General features: G+C 40.9%; 1 protein-coding gene across 1 annotated transcript; it reads left to right on the plus strand.

Annotated features, from left to right (window-relative positions):
- Positions 1 to 968: 968 nt before the first annotated feature.
- Positions 969 to 8,981, plus strand: snw1 (SNW domain containing 1). The gene is made up of 14 exons (XM_082504576.1): positions 969 to 1,076; positions 1,557 to 1,710; positions 1,845 to 2,006; positions 2,259 to 2,354; positions 3,013 to 3,119; positions 4,015 to 4,119; positions 4,393 to 4,462; positions 4,567 to 4,632; positions 4,728 to 4,844; positions 4,934 to 5,075; positions 5,665 to 5,767; positions 6,489 to 6,606; positions 6,750 to 6,913; positions 8,124 to 8,981. The coding sequence occupies exons 1-14, from the start codon at positions 1,063 to 1,065 to the stop codon at positions 8,314 to 8,316; spliced, it is 1,611 nt and encodes a 536-aa protein (XP_082360702.1). The 5' UTR covers positions 969 to 1,062; the 3' UTR covers positions 8,317 to 8,981.
- Positions 8,982 to 18,373: the final 9,392 nt, after the last annotated feature.

An 18,373-nucleotide genomic window follows, 5' to 3' on the forward strand; every position in this document is an offset into this window, starting at 1 on the left:
AAAAAAATCAAAAAACAGAATATAGCCATTATCTGGAATTAGGTATGACTAATTCAACATATCCAAAATAAGCCTGATATTATTGGAAATATGTCTGTTAGGTAAAAAGCCAAATTGCTCTTCATCAGTTATTGACTCTAACACCGGTTTGATTCTCTGTGCAAAGACAAGGGCCACAATTTTGTAATTATTATTCAATAAGCAAATAGGACGCCAGCTGTCTATTAAAAGCAAATCTTTTTTAGGTTTGGGAATTAGAGTAATTAATCCTTGAGTCATACGCCAGGGTAATGCATCAACTGAGGATGAAATAATTTATAGAACTCAGATGACAAGCTATCTGTCCCATTTGTTATTTTTCAGCCTTCTTATAGATCCCAAAAGGTTGAATCTGTTCATCTGGACAAAGTGTTTTCAGTGGGAGAAACGTTTCATCACTCATCCAGGTGACTTCTTCAGTCTCAGCTGACTGCAGGCTTCCCCAACCTTATAAACAGTACTTTTGCACAATAACTCAAACCAGCCCACTGAATAAACAATGGGCTGTGAGGTCAGTTCCTTAATCATTAACATGCACATTGTCATGACCATTGATCAACAACCACTGATCAAATACCATTGATCAATGACTATATACTATTCACAGATTTTTTTTGACAGATAGTGTCACATAAATCCTCACCTTCCTTCCAGTTTGGGAGTGTTTTGTAAAGAGTTTAAAAAGGTCAGAGCATCACTGCGTATAAAGTTTTTTTTTTATATAATAGGATGAACATGAATTAGTTATCATTTTCAGGTTATCAGTTACCACTTCTTCTATTCTTAAATGAGTAATTGTTTTCAATTTTGCATGATACTTTTCTAACTTAAAAGTATGAAGAATTCTGCTCTTCTTTCTCCAGCCATCGTTTCCTAGACCTTACAAATGCCCCTGCCTACTTTCCACCTATATACTTTGTCCAGAACGTTTCTTGTTTCTGGTGGTTGTCGTCTGTTCTATTCTGCGCATGTCTGCTCTGTCTTCGCGCATGTGCAGTTCATTGCTTAGGAAGAAACGGGAAGATGTCTCTGACGAGGTGAGCTTCACGACAAAGCCTTTTGTAGTTATAAATTGCAAAACTGTTAGGAAATAAGATATCGATTCAACCGATTGGTTTCTGGTGTGTAGACTACGATTAATGTATCACACTGATATGTGTGGTATGTACGCGGTCGTTTCTGTATCTGATTTAGTCGATGCCAACGGCTACGGCTAGCAAGTAAAAATGTCGCGAGTTCCACATTTAGCATAGCTAGCTTATCAGCACGCAGTTGTGGTCACGATATGATGTAGTTCGTTGTGTAGACGTAGTTTAGGCAGCCACGTGTTTAAGCTTGCTTCTTTAACGTTTTCTCTTAACTTACCTTGATCATTAGCTATTTGAACTGACACACGAGTGTCTTAATTAACCTCGAAGCTACTTGTTGTCACTAGCGGCTAATGCTAGCCAGGGCTTAGAGCGCCTGTGTTACTGTTCATCACTTTGAGACTTACATGAGGATTCCTGTGTGTTCAGCTTTTTACCGGCGCCGACCCAGCTGTCCCAAGATCAGTTGGAGGCAGAGGAGAAGCTCCGGGCCCAGAAGTCTTACTCTACCGCCCTGGTTGCATCCCGTAGAGAGCCCCCTCCTTATGGACACAGAAAAGGCTGGATACCTCGCTCACTCGAGGTAAAACCTCTTGCTCGTATGGGATAAGGTTTCTTGTTTGGCTCGCTTATAGTTGGGTCCCTTTTTGTCTAACCTCTACGGGTTGAAGATGAAATCAACCCTGAGTTTTCACTGCAAAATATGTGTTTCTGCAGGACTTTGGAGATGGAGGTGCTTTCCCAGAGATCCATGTGGCTCAGTTTCCTCTGGAGATGGGTAGAAAGAAGAAGACATCAAATGCCCTGGCAGTACAAGTGGATGCAGAAGGAAAGATTAAATATGATGCCATTGCCAGACAAGGACAGGGAAAGGATAAGGTATATGGGCATTTTATCCCTTCGACAGTTAGCAGGGATCCTCTCAATACAATCCATACAATCCAAGAATTTGTCTTTAAATCATAATATAAAAATCAGCAATTCTTTTAAGGCCTGAATAAAACCTGTCATGTACATCGCTTTCGCACGGCCAGAAAATGACTTTTAGGCTTTAGTTTATTTGCATCTCTGGCTCTGTTTTCATTTTAAAAAGTGGTATTCCTTTATTGGTTTCATTTTTCATGCTTATAGGTGATCTTCAGTAAATACACAGACCTGCTTCCAAAGGAAGTTCTCAATGAAGATGCTCCAGGACTACAGAAGCCAGATGAGGAGGCTATACAAGAGGTAAGAGCACGTCGCCCTCAGAATTACTTTAGATTTGAGTGCTCACTTGTCATTTTTAGAACCATTTACCAAAGAAGTAAAAATTTTATATAAAGCCGTCACAAAGTGCTTTTCGGAGGTATCGATGATGTCAAAGAAAAAATGGACAACGTATATTTTTGTCCCAGTAAAGTTGCTGAGTGAGTGAAACAATTTGTCATAATTAGTTTTGACAACTTTGTATTTAGACTTTTTAAACTTAATTAGTAAGAAGTGTTGGACACCAGGATGACTGCTTATCTTTAAGATTCGTTTTAGTTGTCATTGTGAAATACAAGGTTGTCTAACAAAATTACTGATTCAAGTCTATTTAATCCTCCTGCAAACTAAACCATAAAGACCTAAATGAATGAATAAATAAGTAAAGAAAATAAAAAGACAGTTCAGGCTGTAGTGTTTTAGTGTACTTGAGATATTACTGATTCTCAGTAGATCAAAGCCTGCAATTGTTTGAGATTGTTCATCTCCCGATTTTGCACCATGCTCAACCTTCATCAGTTTATGTTGTTTCCAGTCAGGATGCTTTCTTACTACTACATGTTTGAGAAGTACAGTTTCTCTTGTGTCATGTGACTGCTTTTCTTGAATCTGGAATGTAAACATGATCATCCTTTTGTAGCTCACAGAGAAGACCCGTACAGCCCTGGAGAAGCAGGTGTCTCAAAAAATCGCTGCTGCCATGCCTGTAAGAGCCGCAGACAAACAAGCTCCTGCACAGTACATCAGGTATGTATTAGTCAGAAGATTATCAACACTGCACACAGTCAGGGAGGAGAGTCGGAAGGTTGACTTCCAGTTTCTGTAGTGCTCTGTAGTACATGGGCCTGAGGCCTTCTTTCAGTTCTACTCCTGTTCTTAGATTCTTTTAACGTGGGTACAACAGCTTTTGGGTATAGCTTATTAACAGTAAGCTAATGATGTAAACTAGCTAACATAACTACTCAAGTCTAGGAATCAATTCAGATCATCCCCCCAAATTACCTCTTTGTTAATAATGCAGCTCTCCTCTGGATTCACTTGAATTTCAGTCTACAAAACCAGAGTTTTGCACTGAGACTGTATTAGTTTAGTTAGTTATTGATTAATTTCTGATCATCCTAAAGGCTGCAATACAAGAACAGACGGTACGGGTGCAAGCAGAATTATGCAGAACCTTGAACACACTGATCAATTAGTCTGACTCGTGATTCTGAGAACATGCATAGATCTGTGTATTTCATGCAAGGCAACAACTTAACAAGAAGCTTTTTATTAGAAAAATGTGATGATCAGAGTTTAACTGATAAAATATATCACTAACTCATGACGTGAAATGGAAGATTAACTTACAATTATCATTCACATTACCTGCACCACTTTGGCAGTTATGTTAATTGTTTATATAAATGGTCAAATGGTGTATCACTAACTTGTGGGATAGCATTATGTTTTCTCCTTTCATACAGGATGCTGTTTAAAGGGCTATTAAATGAACTATTGAAGTATTTGGAGAATTCAGAAAGCTCTTATTGCTGCCGCGCAACTACATGCTTGTATTTTTAGCTTTAACGGATGTCAGTGTGGGTTAGGATAAAGTTTTGTCTGTCTGGCACTTTCCCCTCATCCTCTCCTTCTTTTCAAGGTACACCCCGTCCCAACAGGGAGTGGCATTTAATTCAGGGGCCAAACAGAGGGTGATCCGCATGGTGGAAATGCAGAAAGACCCCATGGAACCTCCACGTTTTAAGTAAGTAAACATTATCTCCATCATTAATTTATGTAATTTGAAATGTGTTCATTTAACCTTTAATATCTGTTTTGACACTTTAATACATAGTTATGATATCTAGATGCTTATTTTGTAGAATGTGTCCCTTTTGTGGGTGTGGTGTTTTGATCACCCTAGAAATTTAAAGTAAGGAGTAAATGAGGACTTCCAAGTAAAATGTGTTAAAAAGTCTTACAGGATAAATTTTTTTAAACATCTAAAATATTTTGCCTGTCATTCTTCGTGCTTCAGAATCAACAAGAAGATTCCTCGTGGACCGCCTTCTCCCCCTGCCCCTGTGATGCATTCTCCAAGCAGAAAGGTAGAGTTGGCTCAAACAGATGTCCGGCTTTTCAGGCATTTTAACGCTGCATCCTAAATCAAGTTGCTTGCACTATGTTTGATAGTTTCTCAGTTTTGTTACAGATGACGGTCAAGGAGCAGCAAGAGTGGAAGATTCCACCGTGCATCTCCAACTGGAAGAACGCTAAGGTAACATGACATCTGAAATAGTTATTGGGTCGGTTTTGTTTTTTGTACATGTGTGTGCCCACTTTTTTTTCCTCACTATGCTTGGTTGCGCTCAGGGCTACACCATCCCACTCGACAAACGTCTGGCTGCTGATGGGAGGGGTCTTCAAACGGTTCACATCAATGAAAACTTTGCCAAGCTGGCTGAGGCCCTTTATATTGCTGATAGAAAGGTAACACATGATTGTCAAAGGGAATCTGAAAGGTTGTGCTTTAAAGTGATCGTTCGTTGGTTATATTTAAATGCTGATTATGTCTGCAGGCCAGAGAGGCCGTGGAGATGCGAGCTCAGGTAGAGAAGAAGATGGCTCAGAAGGAGAAGGAAAAGAAGGAGGAGAAGCTGAGGGAGCTGGCCCAAATGGCTCGAGATCGCAGGGCAGGGATCAAAAGTCACGGTGACAAAGGTGAGCCCTGAAGATAAGAGCCAGGAATATAAAGTTTACTTAATATTCATGGGTGTATCTGTGTGAGGCTTTTCTGAGCAAGTAGAGCGGACTCTGTTATCAGTGCTGTCACCACTGCCAAATCGGGAACATGACCGGCATAAATCATGACAACATTTTTCAGTCTGCCAGTGTTGACAGGACCAGTAAGCTGTGAAATGATGTTCCTGCTTCCCCACTGATAATTCACGTATATTTTTGAGAGGAAAAATCAATGTTTCGTGTCTATTTTTTTCTTCTTCTTTTTTTTACGCCTTGAATGACTGTTTAGCTACAGGACATTGACTGTGATTATAAAATAGAACTTTTGCTGTGGTAAATGCTTCATCCATCAGCTGTGATTTTGATTCAAATATTCTAAGGTTACTTATAAAACCTTCTCTTGTTCTCTCTTTCTGCCCCGCCCTGTTCCCCTGCTCTTTTCACTCCACACTTCTGTTGCACCATTTCACCTCATGTGTACCCCTTGCTTCTCTCTTCTTCTTTATTATTCGTTTTTTCTTTGCACCCTGTTCTCTCCCTCTTCCCATCCGTCCATCTCTCGCGGCAGGTGGCGAGGACGGCGAGGCCAGGGAGCGTGACGAGATCCGCCATGACAGAAGGAAAGAGAGGCAGCACGACAGGAACATTTCCAGAGCTGCTCCCGATAAGAGGTGCTGGACACGCACTTTAAACGCACCGCATGTGAACTCAACCACCCTTTCCCTCTAAACACGCACGCATACACGAATGCAGTCCACACTGCTGAATCATTCATGGAGCTAGAGCTAATACTGAACAAACGCAGCAGGATCCAGCAGCGCGCTCAGGATCCACAGACTGTTTGTGCATGGGGGATGCGCCGCCAGTGTGCATTTGTGTGTTAAGTCATGTGTTCTGCACGTCAGGTTGTCAGTTGATGGAACTGTGGGTCCGTGGAGAAGCGAAGAAAGTGAAATTCAGAGGAGAGCTCATTACAGTCACAATTCCAGCTGTCAGAAAGCACAGACCTTGTTATCTTAAAATTACTTTTCACTTCACTTTGAGATGACTGTTTGCTGAAGGACAATCAAGATGTTAAAGTCACCAAGAACTGAATAAAAAAACTTCACATTTCAATATATATTCAAGCTTTAAGGCCAGGATACAGAGTTTAAGCATTCATGCAAGTTTCTCCCAGCATTTTTCCAATAAATTTTTATGTATTATATAACATGACATTGAAATGACACTTTTATTCTCTTTAAATTTTTGAAGCTGTAGCACTCACATTATTACAGCACTTTTAAAGAAAGTTAAAGTAAACTTTCTCTAAAGTTTTCCATGAGTCATTTCTTCTATCTTGTCTTTGATTTCTGCTGAACATCCCTTTGATTTCCTCTTTCCGCGTCCCAGGTCGAAGCTGCAGAGAGATCAGGACAGGGACGTCAGTGAGCTCATCGCTCTGGGCAAGCCCAACCCTCGTTCCTCCAGCGAGGCGCAATATGACCAGAGACTCTTCAATCAGAGCAAGGTTGGAATGATTCTCACGTTTTTAGTTCCACTCTTCCAGCGTTCACATCTTGGGTTTTTTGCTGTGAAGATAAATGTAGCTGAAAGTTTCAGTTCCAGATCAAACTGGATCTTAGTCTTTCTTTTTTCCCTCATTCTTTTCAGGGTATGGACAGTGGCTTTGCTGGTGGTGAAGATGAGACGTACAACGTGTATGACCAGCCTTTCCGCAGTGGCAGAGATATGGCCTCCAACATCTACAGGCCCAGCAAGAATATAGACAAAGATGCTTATGCAGATGATTTGGACTCACTCATGCACAACAACAGGTATGAGGACTTTTTCTTTTTCTTTTTTTCTTCAGACGGCGTTATTTGACCTGTTCACCTTTTTAACTGTTCTGGGAAGAAAATGATTACAAAAATGTTCCTTTAAGATAAACATAATGTGTTGACAACACATCCAAAATTTAGAGTCACCCAAGGAAGGACTGAACACAATAAATCAAGAACACCTTGGACTTACTTTATTATATTCATATTCTCATTATGAGGTCATTTCAGAGATATGTTTAATATGTCTAAAAGGGTAAAAAAGCTGAAGTGGTGGTATCTGTGTCAGCTTTATTTGGATGTCGTATTGTTCCAGCAAGTAATTAACAACATAACTCAGGAACACAGTGACAGATGTGTGATCATACTTCCTCATGTGAACCTTATTTCAGAGCTTTCTGCCATGGATACAATTTGGTATTCCAATACGCTCCGTCTGCACAGGACGTGGGTCGCTCATTGTGCATCGTTTGGTGCTGACGGTTTGTTGCTAGCAGACATTCCAGGCTCCGGTTACCTAAATAACTTTGTCATATATATTTTTTTATACCAGGTCATATGTCAGCTAGTGGTATCCTGCCTTCTCATTGGTAATTCCTTCAGTCGCTCGCATTGGGAGTTGATTTTTCCCGGAGCTGGTCAATTCACATCGCCAGCAGTTTTCTCACTTTTATAATAACTTGAAGTCGTCGCTGTTGTCTTGTTTGAATTTTGCGTTTGAAAATGTGTGGAATCTAAGCATAGTAACTGTTAATTAGGCTGCTACCAAGATGGCTAAGCCTGCGCCCTTTAGCCAAGGGAGTATCTATGTTTTTTTTAAATGACAAAGACCTAAAAAATTTCAAGGTTATTCTAATTTTATTTTGAGGCACGAGACAAGCATTCACATGAATCCCAGCAGGAAGTCTCGTCCTTGAGGCAGCAGTGCTACACTCGGCTAGTCGAGCATAGCCTGTCCCATATGTTTAGTCACCAGGTTGTCATTGTGCTTCAGGAGTGTTTGGTTGGCCACAGGGTGCGAGACCATTGTGCAAAACAGAATGTTGAAAACAGTTTTTGACTGACTTACCAGAGACATTTGCTCCATGATATTTTCAGGGTCATTTTCTTCTCATTCAAAATGTTCTGCCCCTTGTCAGTGAGTCCGTTTAATAACCTGCAGATCAGGTAGGGATTGGTAATGAGTTATTTTCCTGTCCACTTTCAGGTTTGCCCCAGACAAAGAGTTCTCAGGCGCCGACCACGGGCAGAGGCGCGAAGGACCTGTTCAGTTTGAGGAGGATCCCTTCGGTCTGGATAAATTTTTGGAGCAAGCCAAGCAGCACGGCGGCTCTAAGAGGCCATCCACTAGCAACCGCTCCAAGGATGACTACCACGACAAGAAGCGCAGGAAGGAGTGAGAGCAGCTCGGTGCACTTCTCATACAGAGGGGGAGTCAGTGCATCCCCTCAGCGGTTGAGGGGTGTTGTGGTATACAAGTATCTGTCAGGACTGGACATTAAGATTGATGTCTTCTTTCAGTGTGAAAGAGGGTGTAAGGCTGTGTAAAACGCTTGTTTTTTGTTTGTTTTTTTGTCTATTAGACTTCATTAACCCATGTTGAGCATTTGTTGTGAGGCAAAGTATGAGTGGGCTCTGCATCTGAAACATTACTCTTTATACAGTGCAACCTCTTTCATTTCACATGTGGCTGGGAATGGTGATAACTGACCCTGGAAAAAATGTAGATTTTAGTCACTGTCTGCTTTTGTTTTTATAAACCTGTAATGCTGAAGGTTACAGAATAAACTCAACAGGAATTCCTCAGTATTTACCCCCTTTTTTTTCCTCACTTTCTCCTCACATTCCCTCCTTTTGTTTGTTATGGCAGTGTTTTATTTAAACCCCTCGTACATTTGTGAGCACAGTCCCTGTTTTATGGCAGATGTGTACAGCAGCTTAAATGTATCTAGAAGATATAAATCCAGCCAAATTTATAGTTCTTGTACATTACTACCAATGGATTGAGTTTCATATCGTGTGTAACTGCTGTGCTTTTTTAATTAGTAAACAAGTTTGACTTGTCTTTCCTTGTCAGTTATTTTTAGTCCGGTTAAGCTTCAGTTATTCTAAACTTTTCCAACATAGTGGGAAGTCCATTAGTTGTGTAATTGGCATAGTTTGTACATAGTAGATTTCCATTATTTTAATCACTTCCTGAGTAATGCAGCCCATTTACATAGATGATTAAATGCCTGAAATGCATTCAGCAAAGCCATCAATTACAGTGTGTGAGTAGTTTTCAGGGCTTTTTCCCCCCACTGGAAATTGGCTGTGCGATTTATGTGATGATTAGGCTAAAACTAGTTCAATTAATTACAATTAATTATGATTTATGCAGCCTGACAGTTTTATTTTCCCTGGCTCTGGAAAATAATCAGCGTGGCATTACACAGCCCAGTGGACTCCAAAATCTTTGCACCATGCCATTTTCCACTGATGCTTGAAAAGGGACAAACAGTGGTTACATGCACAAGACTGTTCTTCAGTGGGCGCTGTTTGTGGGTATTGACTCATGCACGGTTCTGAATGCGATTGTTATGTTGCACATCTTTTTACCAGCAGGTGAGAAATTATAGCCTTAAGCCACAGCTACACAGGAGGCTTAGTGTGAGCAGCTCACTGCTGAGCTGAAGGTCATCTGCAATAATACTTAGTCCTGTATTTATGCACTCCTGGGGTCGTACTCGCAGGTCTATATAACAAATCAAATATCAGCTATCGTACAGCCACTTTGGATAGCTGGCTTTTTTTTTTTTTTTTAAGAAAGTATGTTTTCTGTTGGACGTGAGAAAGATCAGATACTGATGTAAACCTGAGGTTATTGGAAAGGTCATTCCAAAACTGAAGACCTCTAAATACCAAGTTAGGATATCCAAGTGTAATTCATTTTAAAGACGGGTGTAGTGTGGCCTGCAGGCCAGTGATAACATTTTATTGTACGTGCAGATGTCACAAGGAAAGGGCGTACTACTGTACATTTACTTCATACACTGTTTAGCACACAATAAATAAACCAAAGCCAAACACGACTGAATCTATTTCTTTAGTTTTCATAGCAGACTAAGTCTTCCTAACATTAACAAATACAGTGAGTTTCAAGGAATTTCCAAGTCACAGCCCCCACCCCACTAAATTGCAACTAAGCTTTTCGATCCTAGCCCTAAAGGAACACTTTGCACCATTTCCATAAAACCTAAAGTTGCTTAAACTTTTAAAACCTGCTTTGTCTGCCAGAATTTAAATGGAGATGACAAATTTGCACTCAGCCCTTAAGCTTGTTCCTATTCTATTTAATATTTCAACTGAGCACAGATCCTGAAATGATACTCGATATATATTAAGGGTATAAATAACACAAGACCATTGTACACATTTACATCTATAGTAGGAATGGCACTGACGATCCAAACTGCATATGTAGTTGTAAAGAAAAAAGTTTTCACTGAAGTCTTTGCAGCCATGAAAAGCTAAGTACTGCCTCACCGCTTCCATAAGAGGATGTTAAGTGTGAGCACCTCTGTAAAAGCAGCAGTTTAAGCAGTTTGTCGGTCTGAAGCATTCAGGCGTGGGTGAGCACAATGACACAATCATCCCAGTAAATCCACTCCAAGGTCAGACGGTGCAATGCTCAGAGAAACTGCAGCAAATCCAAGAGCCGCATCTCAGACTCTACAGTCTCAGTTGGCATGATAAACGTTAACGTTCATGACAGTACAACTGGAAAAAGATTGAACAAGTGTGGCTTGTTTGGGAGGGTTGATAGGAGAAAGCTTCTCACAAAAAAAGAACATGTTAGCACAGTTAGGCTTTGCAAAGTTGCATCTGAATAAAGCAAACAGCATATCAGCACAAACACGTCATATCAGGTGTTAAACATGGTGGTGGAGGTGTAATGATTTGGGTTTGTTATGCAGCTACGGGACCTGGGGGCCTTGCAGTCATTGATTTGGTCTATAAACCAAACCAAAGTATACAGACGTTACCTGTGTCCCATCTGCACACAGGTAACGTCTGGTCGAAACTGGGTCATGCAATAGTATAATGGTCCCGAGCACAGCAGCAAACCTAGAAAAATTGTTGCAATGCCCCAGTCAAAGTCCAGACTGACTGAAATGCTGTGGTGGGCGAGCTGTGCACAAACAAATTCCTGTAAACCCCAACAAATAGAATTTCAATTCAATTCAATTTTATTTATACAGCGCCAAATCACAACAACAGCCGCCTCAAGGCTATGTATATTGTAAGGTAGATCCTACAATAATACATAGAGAGAAAAACACGATAATCACATGACCCCCTATGAGCAAGCACTTTGGTGACAGTGGGAAGGAAAAACTCCCTTTTAACAGGAAGAAACCTCCGGCAGAACCAGGCTCAGGGAGGGGCGGGGCCATCTGCTGCGACCGGCTGAGGCGAGAGAAGGAAGACAGGATAAAGACATGCTGTGGAAGAGAGACAGAGATTAATGACAAGTATTATTCAGCAGAGAGGTCTATTAACACATGTTGAGTGAGAAAGGTGACTGGAAAGGAAAAACCCGTAATCCCCCGGCAGCCTACACCTATTGCAGCATAACTAAGGGAGGATTCAGGGTCACCTGGTCCAGCCCTAACTATATGCTTTAGCAAAAAGGAAAGTTTGAAGCCTAATCTTGAAAGTAGAGATAGTGTCTGTCTCCTGAATCCAAACTGGAAGCTGGTTCCACAGAAGAGGGGCCTGAAAACTGAAGGCTCTGCCTCCCATTCTACTTTTAAGTACTCTAGGAACAACAAGTGGTTCATCGTAACGAACATCGTAACGAACATCGTAACGAACATCGTAACGAACATGGTTCTACAACCTACTGAATCATGGGGTGTACTTAACGTATAGATTCCTATGAAAACCTTATTTTTCCTATAAGTCTAACTAGGTATAAACATATGTAATGATATGGCAGAAGAAATTCGAGTCAAAAATAAAATAAAGGTTGAATGGACTATAGCCTAAAATTCATTCTCCTCACTGTGCTGATACAGTTCTCACCTCCCGTCGGACCAGAGGAAAAAGCTGTGAAAGACCCACCCTCGTCTACGGACTGAGGAACCAGGCGCAAACACATTAAACTCTCGCTCAGTTTCAGCAATGTGGCTCTGATGTGATTTAACACTGACCTATACTTGCGAAGAAAGAACCCGACATGCTCCAAAGTCATCCAATTCTTCACCAGTGTGGGGGAAAGCAGGTGGTTTGTCACAGTCTCCCCTCTGCTCTTGAGGAAATGAGCTGAATAATAAAAAAAACACGAGTCAGTGGTAGGAGAGGGCTCAGATATTGTAATATTGAGAGCTGTCCTGATTTTTCATTTCTGCGTGAGGCATCATTTTTAGGATCACTCTATTGTCTCGAACATGTTATATTATCTGGAACAATGACATGAAAGGGGAACAAGCTGTATATGAATAAATGTTGAATGGAGGGATAGAAACTCAACAGTGTGAGAGGTACTTTAGGGACAGCGGGGGTTTATTGTGAAGGCTTGATATGAGTGTCAGTGTGAAGAAATCAATATGACAGACACCAGCTGAGGGTAACTGAATCACAAGTGTAGTCACGCACGACTCTCACGTGTGGTTGTGGAGGCACAAAAAGAAAGAAGGTAAAAAAAAAAATGTTGTAAAAAATCTCAAAAGTCAACACAATTTAAACTTTCCTATCTCAAAACAACAGGAAAGTTGTGTTTCCCTTCAGCCGCATTTGTGCTTAGACCACTGTGGAAGCACTGAGGACAGCTTGATAATGGGCCTCCTCTCCACTCTTGTCTGCCTTTATGGATGTGCACAGAGGAAGATGAATGAGATTCTTTATTCATGAAGGTAAGAGGAAATTGGTTCCTTGGCATTGCCTTTGTGTGCTGCTCAATGTAAACCGTGAACATATTGTGTCGGGACATAATGGAATCCTCAGGTCACCAGCCGGGACCGTGATGGATAGCTCCTTATCTGTGCTCCACAAGGAAACAAACCCAGAAATAATAAACAATATTGAGTTGTTGCGGCACATCTTTCCACTTGCTGGACTTGAAGGAGGATAGCTTAGTTTATTTTGTGATTCCTTTTGTGATTTCCCCCCCCCCCCCCCTCCCCCGACCCCACCCCTTCCTCCAGTTGGTGGCAGCAAAGCAATAAGTTTGGTGATAAATGTTCTAGCCTGCTGCTGATGACCTGTCGAAAACAGTGGCCGGAGAGAGATCTTGTCTCCCTCTGTGTCTCTTCCAGTATTGAAGGCAACCTTTTCATTTTGTCAGAGAAACACCCCTGCATCCACGGAAAACACTGGATCCATTCCCTCTCTGCCATGAAACTGGCATGACTTATCTGCTCTGTAGGACAAAAGGTCAAAAATCCCTACTCTCTCTATGAGATGGATTTTTCTTTATTTACGTAGGCACTGTGCAAGAAATGTAAATTTGATTTACAGCAGCAATAATCTAGAAAATATACTTTCACTTGACCACCACATTTTGCCTTCAGAACTCCCTCCATTCATAACAGAGATTTTAGTCCACATTGACATGATAGCAGATGATGATAATGCATATTTGTTGAGATCTATTGGATTGGGATTTGCAGACTGTGGAAAAAAACAGTCTGAGATGATCTGAGTTTCATGACATTACACATGATTGTGCTCCAACCGTCTATCAGAAGATCGGTATGATGTGGTCGTAAAGAGAAGTACATGTTCAGTGGGCTGTGGTGTTTAAACAATGCTCAGCTTGCACTCAGGAGGCAAAAAAAATGCCAAGAAATTCTACAAACAGCATTACAACAACACAACCATCCTGAACTGGTGATAAAAGGCAGGATGGATTCACTGGTTCATTTTGTTTACATCAAATTCCGATCCAATCATCTGAATGTATCAGCACCAATCAAGACTCAATGTTCTTCCAAACGTCTATTTGTCCCGTTTTTGTGAGTCTGTGTGAATTGCATCCTCACTTTCGTGTTCTAAGCAGAAAGGCTTAGAACACACCTGGTGTGGTCTTCTGCTGCTGAAGCCCATCTTCTTCAGGGTTTGACAAGTTATGCATTCAGAGAAGCTGTTCTGCATATCTTGGTTGTAATGAGGGATTTGAGTTGCTGTTGCCTTCCCATGATTCCACCATAGCTTTGCAGACCCTTTTTATCCTCTTTTAGCTCATTGTTTTGGATGTAGCCTGGAAGATCAAATTAGCACCTCGCTAGTAAATATAAGGGAACATTTGACTGCAAATTAAGGTGTTGTCCCTTGTCTGCTGCTTACTTATTAATTAACTTGGTCAGTTTAAAATGTGTCAGGGCTGTGTTTACATCTTATTTCTGTGCCATTAAAAAAGTCAAAGAATTAATGCTGATTGTAATATATGAAATATTCATACCGTCTTTAACTGGCAGAAAAAAATATCTATTTATTCACTGAACATTTAGCATAAAAAACATGACCTACATTATGTTCCAGCAGTCTTCTACTTACAATGTTTATTTTATATTGTAATCTTGAAATATTCCCCTTTGGGCCTGATATGGTTTTTCACTCAAACACATACTGAGATATTTATAGGGTTAGTGCAGTTTACAAAGCCGCACAGTCTGGAAATTGAATATGTCAAACTGACACTCAGCACTAACAGCAGCACACACCTGAGCAACCTCTGTGCCCCTCAATCACGTTCTTATCATTAGTTCCTCATCTGCGCACATTCACGCCAGAAGTCACTCCTCATTATGCAAGCGGTGTAGAGCTGGACAGAGTCTACTGCTCTCTGGAAAATAGTCCACCTGTCAATCTGTCTGTCCCGCCTGCCTTACCTGACTCCATGGAGGAGGCTCTGTCCTCTTCTCAGTGGCTCTCTCTGCTGATAATCTGTGACAGAGGCGAGGTTTAGACAGGTGTAACCATCTCTAATGGTGGTGTCAGTCAGAAAGCAGCCTAGCTGCTGCACAGTGGCGACAGGATCCATCCAACATTGTGGAGGTGCGCGTATAGATTTTTTTCCTTTCCCATTGCCTACAATATTAAAAAGTTGTCTTATATTGTGTGGTTGCTTGATGTATACGTAACTTGATAAGAAAACTCAGAAGAGGGCCACAAGATTTTTCTAATTTCTCGCCCATATGGGATGGACTGCTCCGCTCCCTGATGGATTATAACCACGGCAGCTGATGTCTTCATTTATAAAACAAGCAACAAGGAATGACGATGGTGGAGTAATATTGCTCATATGAGTATCACCTAATCCTCCTCCATGCTACGCCCATACTGACTATTCTCCCTTTAGCCGTTTACAGTGTCACAAGCAGTGCTCTAATTAACACTTTGTCCCTACACGATTGTTGGAAGCATTGATTACAGGAATTATTAGTGAGCGCCGGGATGGATCATTGATTGGGATATGACTTGCAAATTCTCTGCGAAGCGGAGCGTAATTCCTAGCGACGAGCACCCTCGTTTATACTCATTTATATTCTTACTTGTGCACCAGTTTGATTTCATCATTTGTTATCGCCCTGCGTTTAGACACCGCCGAAGTTAAAAATGGCTGCTTGCCTAGACTTCCTCTAGTACTGGGTCTTAATAGGCTGTCGTGGGAATAGGAGGAGAGATTGATTCTCCTGATGATTTCATTAGATGACATCAAAGCGGGGAAATTGCAGCAGAGAGCAGGAATGCATCTTCGGTGAATGGGAAATAATGCCCTGTTTGAATTACACTGTAAGAACGTTGGCGGGGACATATGACCTTGTCAATGGAGATATTGTAATTGTGATGTTTTTCTCATCAGGGAAGTTTTCTTGGGGCATCACGCTGGGTAGATTATGATAATAAGGTATTTGGATTATGATGCAAGAGCAGGCACATAGGTTTTATAGCACCGCGGATCAGTGAAAGAATCAATATCTGTAAAGAGTTTTTGCATTCATAGTATGTCTGAGTCGCTGCAGGTATCCAATCAGCCAGGTGCCCAGGGAAAGAGTTGCTATGTGCAGTGTTCTCCTTTTGAATACGAATAAATTGCAAGGATAATTTTCCGTTTTCATGATGAGGATGAAGCTGTTGTTGGGCAAATTTTGAAAAAACACCAACAGGTAGCATGACTAGGCTAAAGCTGAATATCAGTTGGCTGGAAAGTTGATGTTTGCTTGAAAGAGGAGGCTTGAGGTACATATGCTCCCAGGCATAATTACTCTCATGTTGCATTTAGATTCAAATATTTTATAGACAATAGATCCTCATGTCTAACCAGAGATGGGGAGAGGATGAAAAAAATCCCTTTGATCAGTTCCCATAACAGACCATATTATTTTAAAGCGGGCTGCAGATGTTGAAATGTTAACATCAGACGAACAACAGCACGGGTCAGTTAAACTCACAGCCAGTTCATAAGGAAAACAAGAACTCACAATACAAGTTGTCATTTTCTGCCATTGCATCGACAGATAGGATCTTAGCATTCCCCCATCTGGCAAATTCCCCATTAATCTTAGCATAGACTGTATATGTATGATGGGAATAATCACTGTGACTTAGGCCTCACTCAGTAGCAATTCGTCAATGAGAAAACAGCCTGCTTAATGTTTATTTTAGTCCAACTGTTTCTACAATTTCAAAGTGACCTAATATTAGCATTAAGACCATAAACACATTTGGAAACATTTACCAAGGATATGTCATTCAGTCACGCACTTCTGCACACTGGAGCGTCTTCTTGCATACAGTGGAGTCGTCACCTGGTGGCCATTAGAAAGAATGCAAGTTTAAGATCTGCACTGACTTCAGTATTCATTATATATTTATTGCTCAGGAACATAGAAGCAACTTTACATTTTGTTAAGATTAAAAAAAATGCTAGATATCAACAGCCTTGAAAACTGTATGTAGCAATAGTAAGAAAAGTTAAATAACTCTCAAAGGCTTGAAGCTTGTTAACTAATTGCTACTTTCATTCCTATAGTACTGTGTAGGACAACTATATTATAACTGCAAGTAAGGCAATGAGAGTAATTATGGGCTTGTTTGTTTCATTGACCAGTTAATCATTATATTAAGTAAGATACAAAGTCAAAAAATGAAGTCATGGTCATCCAAATTACGGAAGATATACAAAATCAGGCCTCTTCAGCATTCATTTGCCAACAAGTCAGTCTAACAGCCAATCACAACTAGCCAAAATAAATCGAAAACTAAAAGAAAAAGCCCAATACCAGTAGAGTTGGCAACTTTAATTAGGAGTTTGTTAGGATTTGAGTATACAGATTGGAAGGTGCTAAGAGTTTCACTGGGAGTGAGCTGGAGACAAAGTTAAAGAGTCGAGACTGAGGTGTTTTGGACATGTGCAGAAGAGGAGCTGCCAGGCAGGAGGAAAATAGAAAGACCATAGAGAAAGTTCATGGATGCAATGAAGGAGGACATGCAGATAGTGAGGCAGATGATCCACCTAACAAGACGAGCTGAAAGAAGAAGAGAAGGGTATACATTTTAATTCTACCCTATTTAACCCACTCTTCTAGGAAAACTACAGATCTGGCACCCCTGGCAGGAATGGAGGTCAATTTTTAATATCTTTTCAGCTCTTGGAGCTCAGTACCTGGGACTGCTGCCTCACTTGCTTTAGTTGGGAACCCTTGGACGTGCGATAGTAGCAGCTGAAAAACAAAAAGGTCTGTGATACTGTTAAGGTTATATCTCAGAGATGAATCTGTTCCACAGTTATCATAACGCGTAACATAACATAGAATTTGTATTATTAACAAATAACAGTGTAATGACTATCCAATGCATCAGATCTGTTTAAGGGATAAAGCTAATAATTACGAGAAGACAGAGGTCATACCAAGAACAAACAAACTGCTTGCTCATTTTACGTTAGTATGGTTTCCACAGTCTCATCAGAACGAATACCATCAACGTAAAAGCTCCTTGCACTATCTGCATCCATGAGAGCACGTCCCTGTACCTTTTAACCCTGCCTCTGATCCTATTAAAGCTGGATCCTTATCACCTTTATCAGGTTTGGAATGGATGGGTGCTTAACTGCATTTGTGCACAGTGGTAAGAGCTGACCAGGCTGATGTTGCATTAATCCACAAACAAGGTTACCACCTTGAGAGGAGGGCTGACCATTGATTAGAGAATTAAATCATCAGATTTTATCATCAGTGTCTTAATTGCGGATGTGACACCGAAGCAACACGCCGATGCCGCTTAACTCTGAACTATATTTGACCGACAGCACCAGCATATAACCTCTGACTGCAGGTACGGGAACAGATGGGGCTCAACCTTTCCATAGCACAACAGTGCCATCTAGGAGGCTAAAAGTGGGAATGGGTTTTTAAAGAGTCTGAACAGCCCTGTTCACATGAAATATTCCTCCAGCAACCAAACAAATAC

The sequence above is a fragment of the Aulonocara stuartgranti genome (assembly GCF_965226115.1).
Source record: "Aulonocara stuartgranti genome assembly, chromosome: 15".
Classification (NCBI taxonomy): domain Eukaryota; kingdom Metazoa; phylum Chordata; class Actinopteri; order Cichliformes; family Cichlidae; genus Aulonocara; species Aulonocara stuartgranti.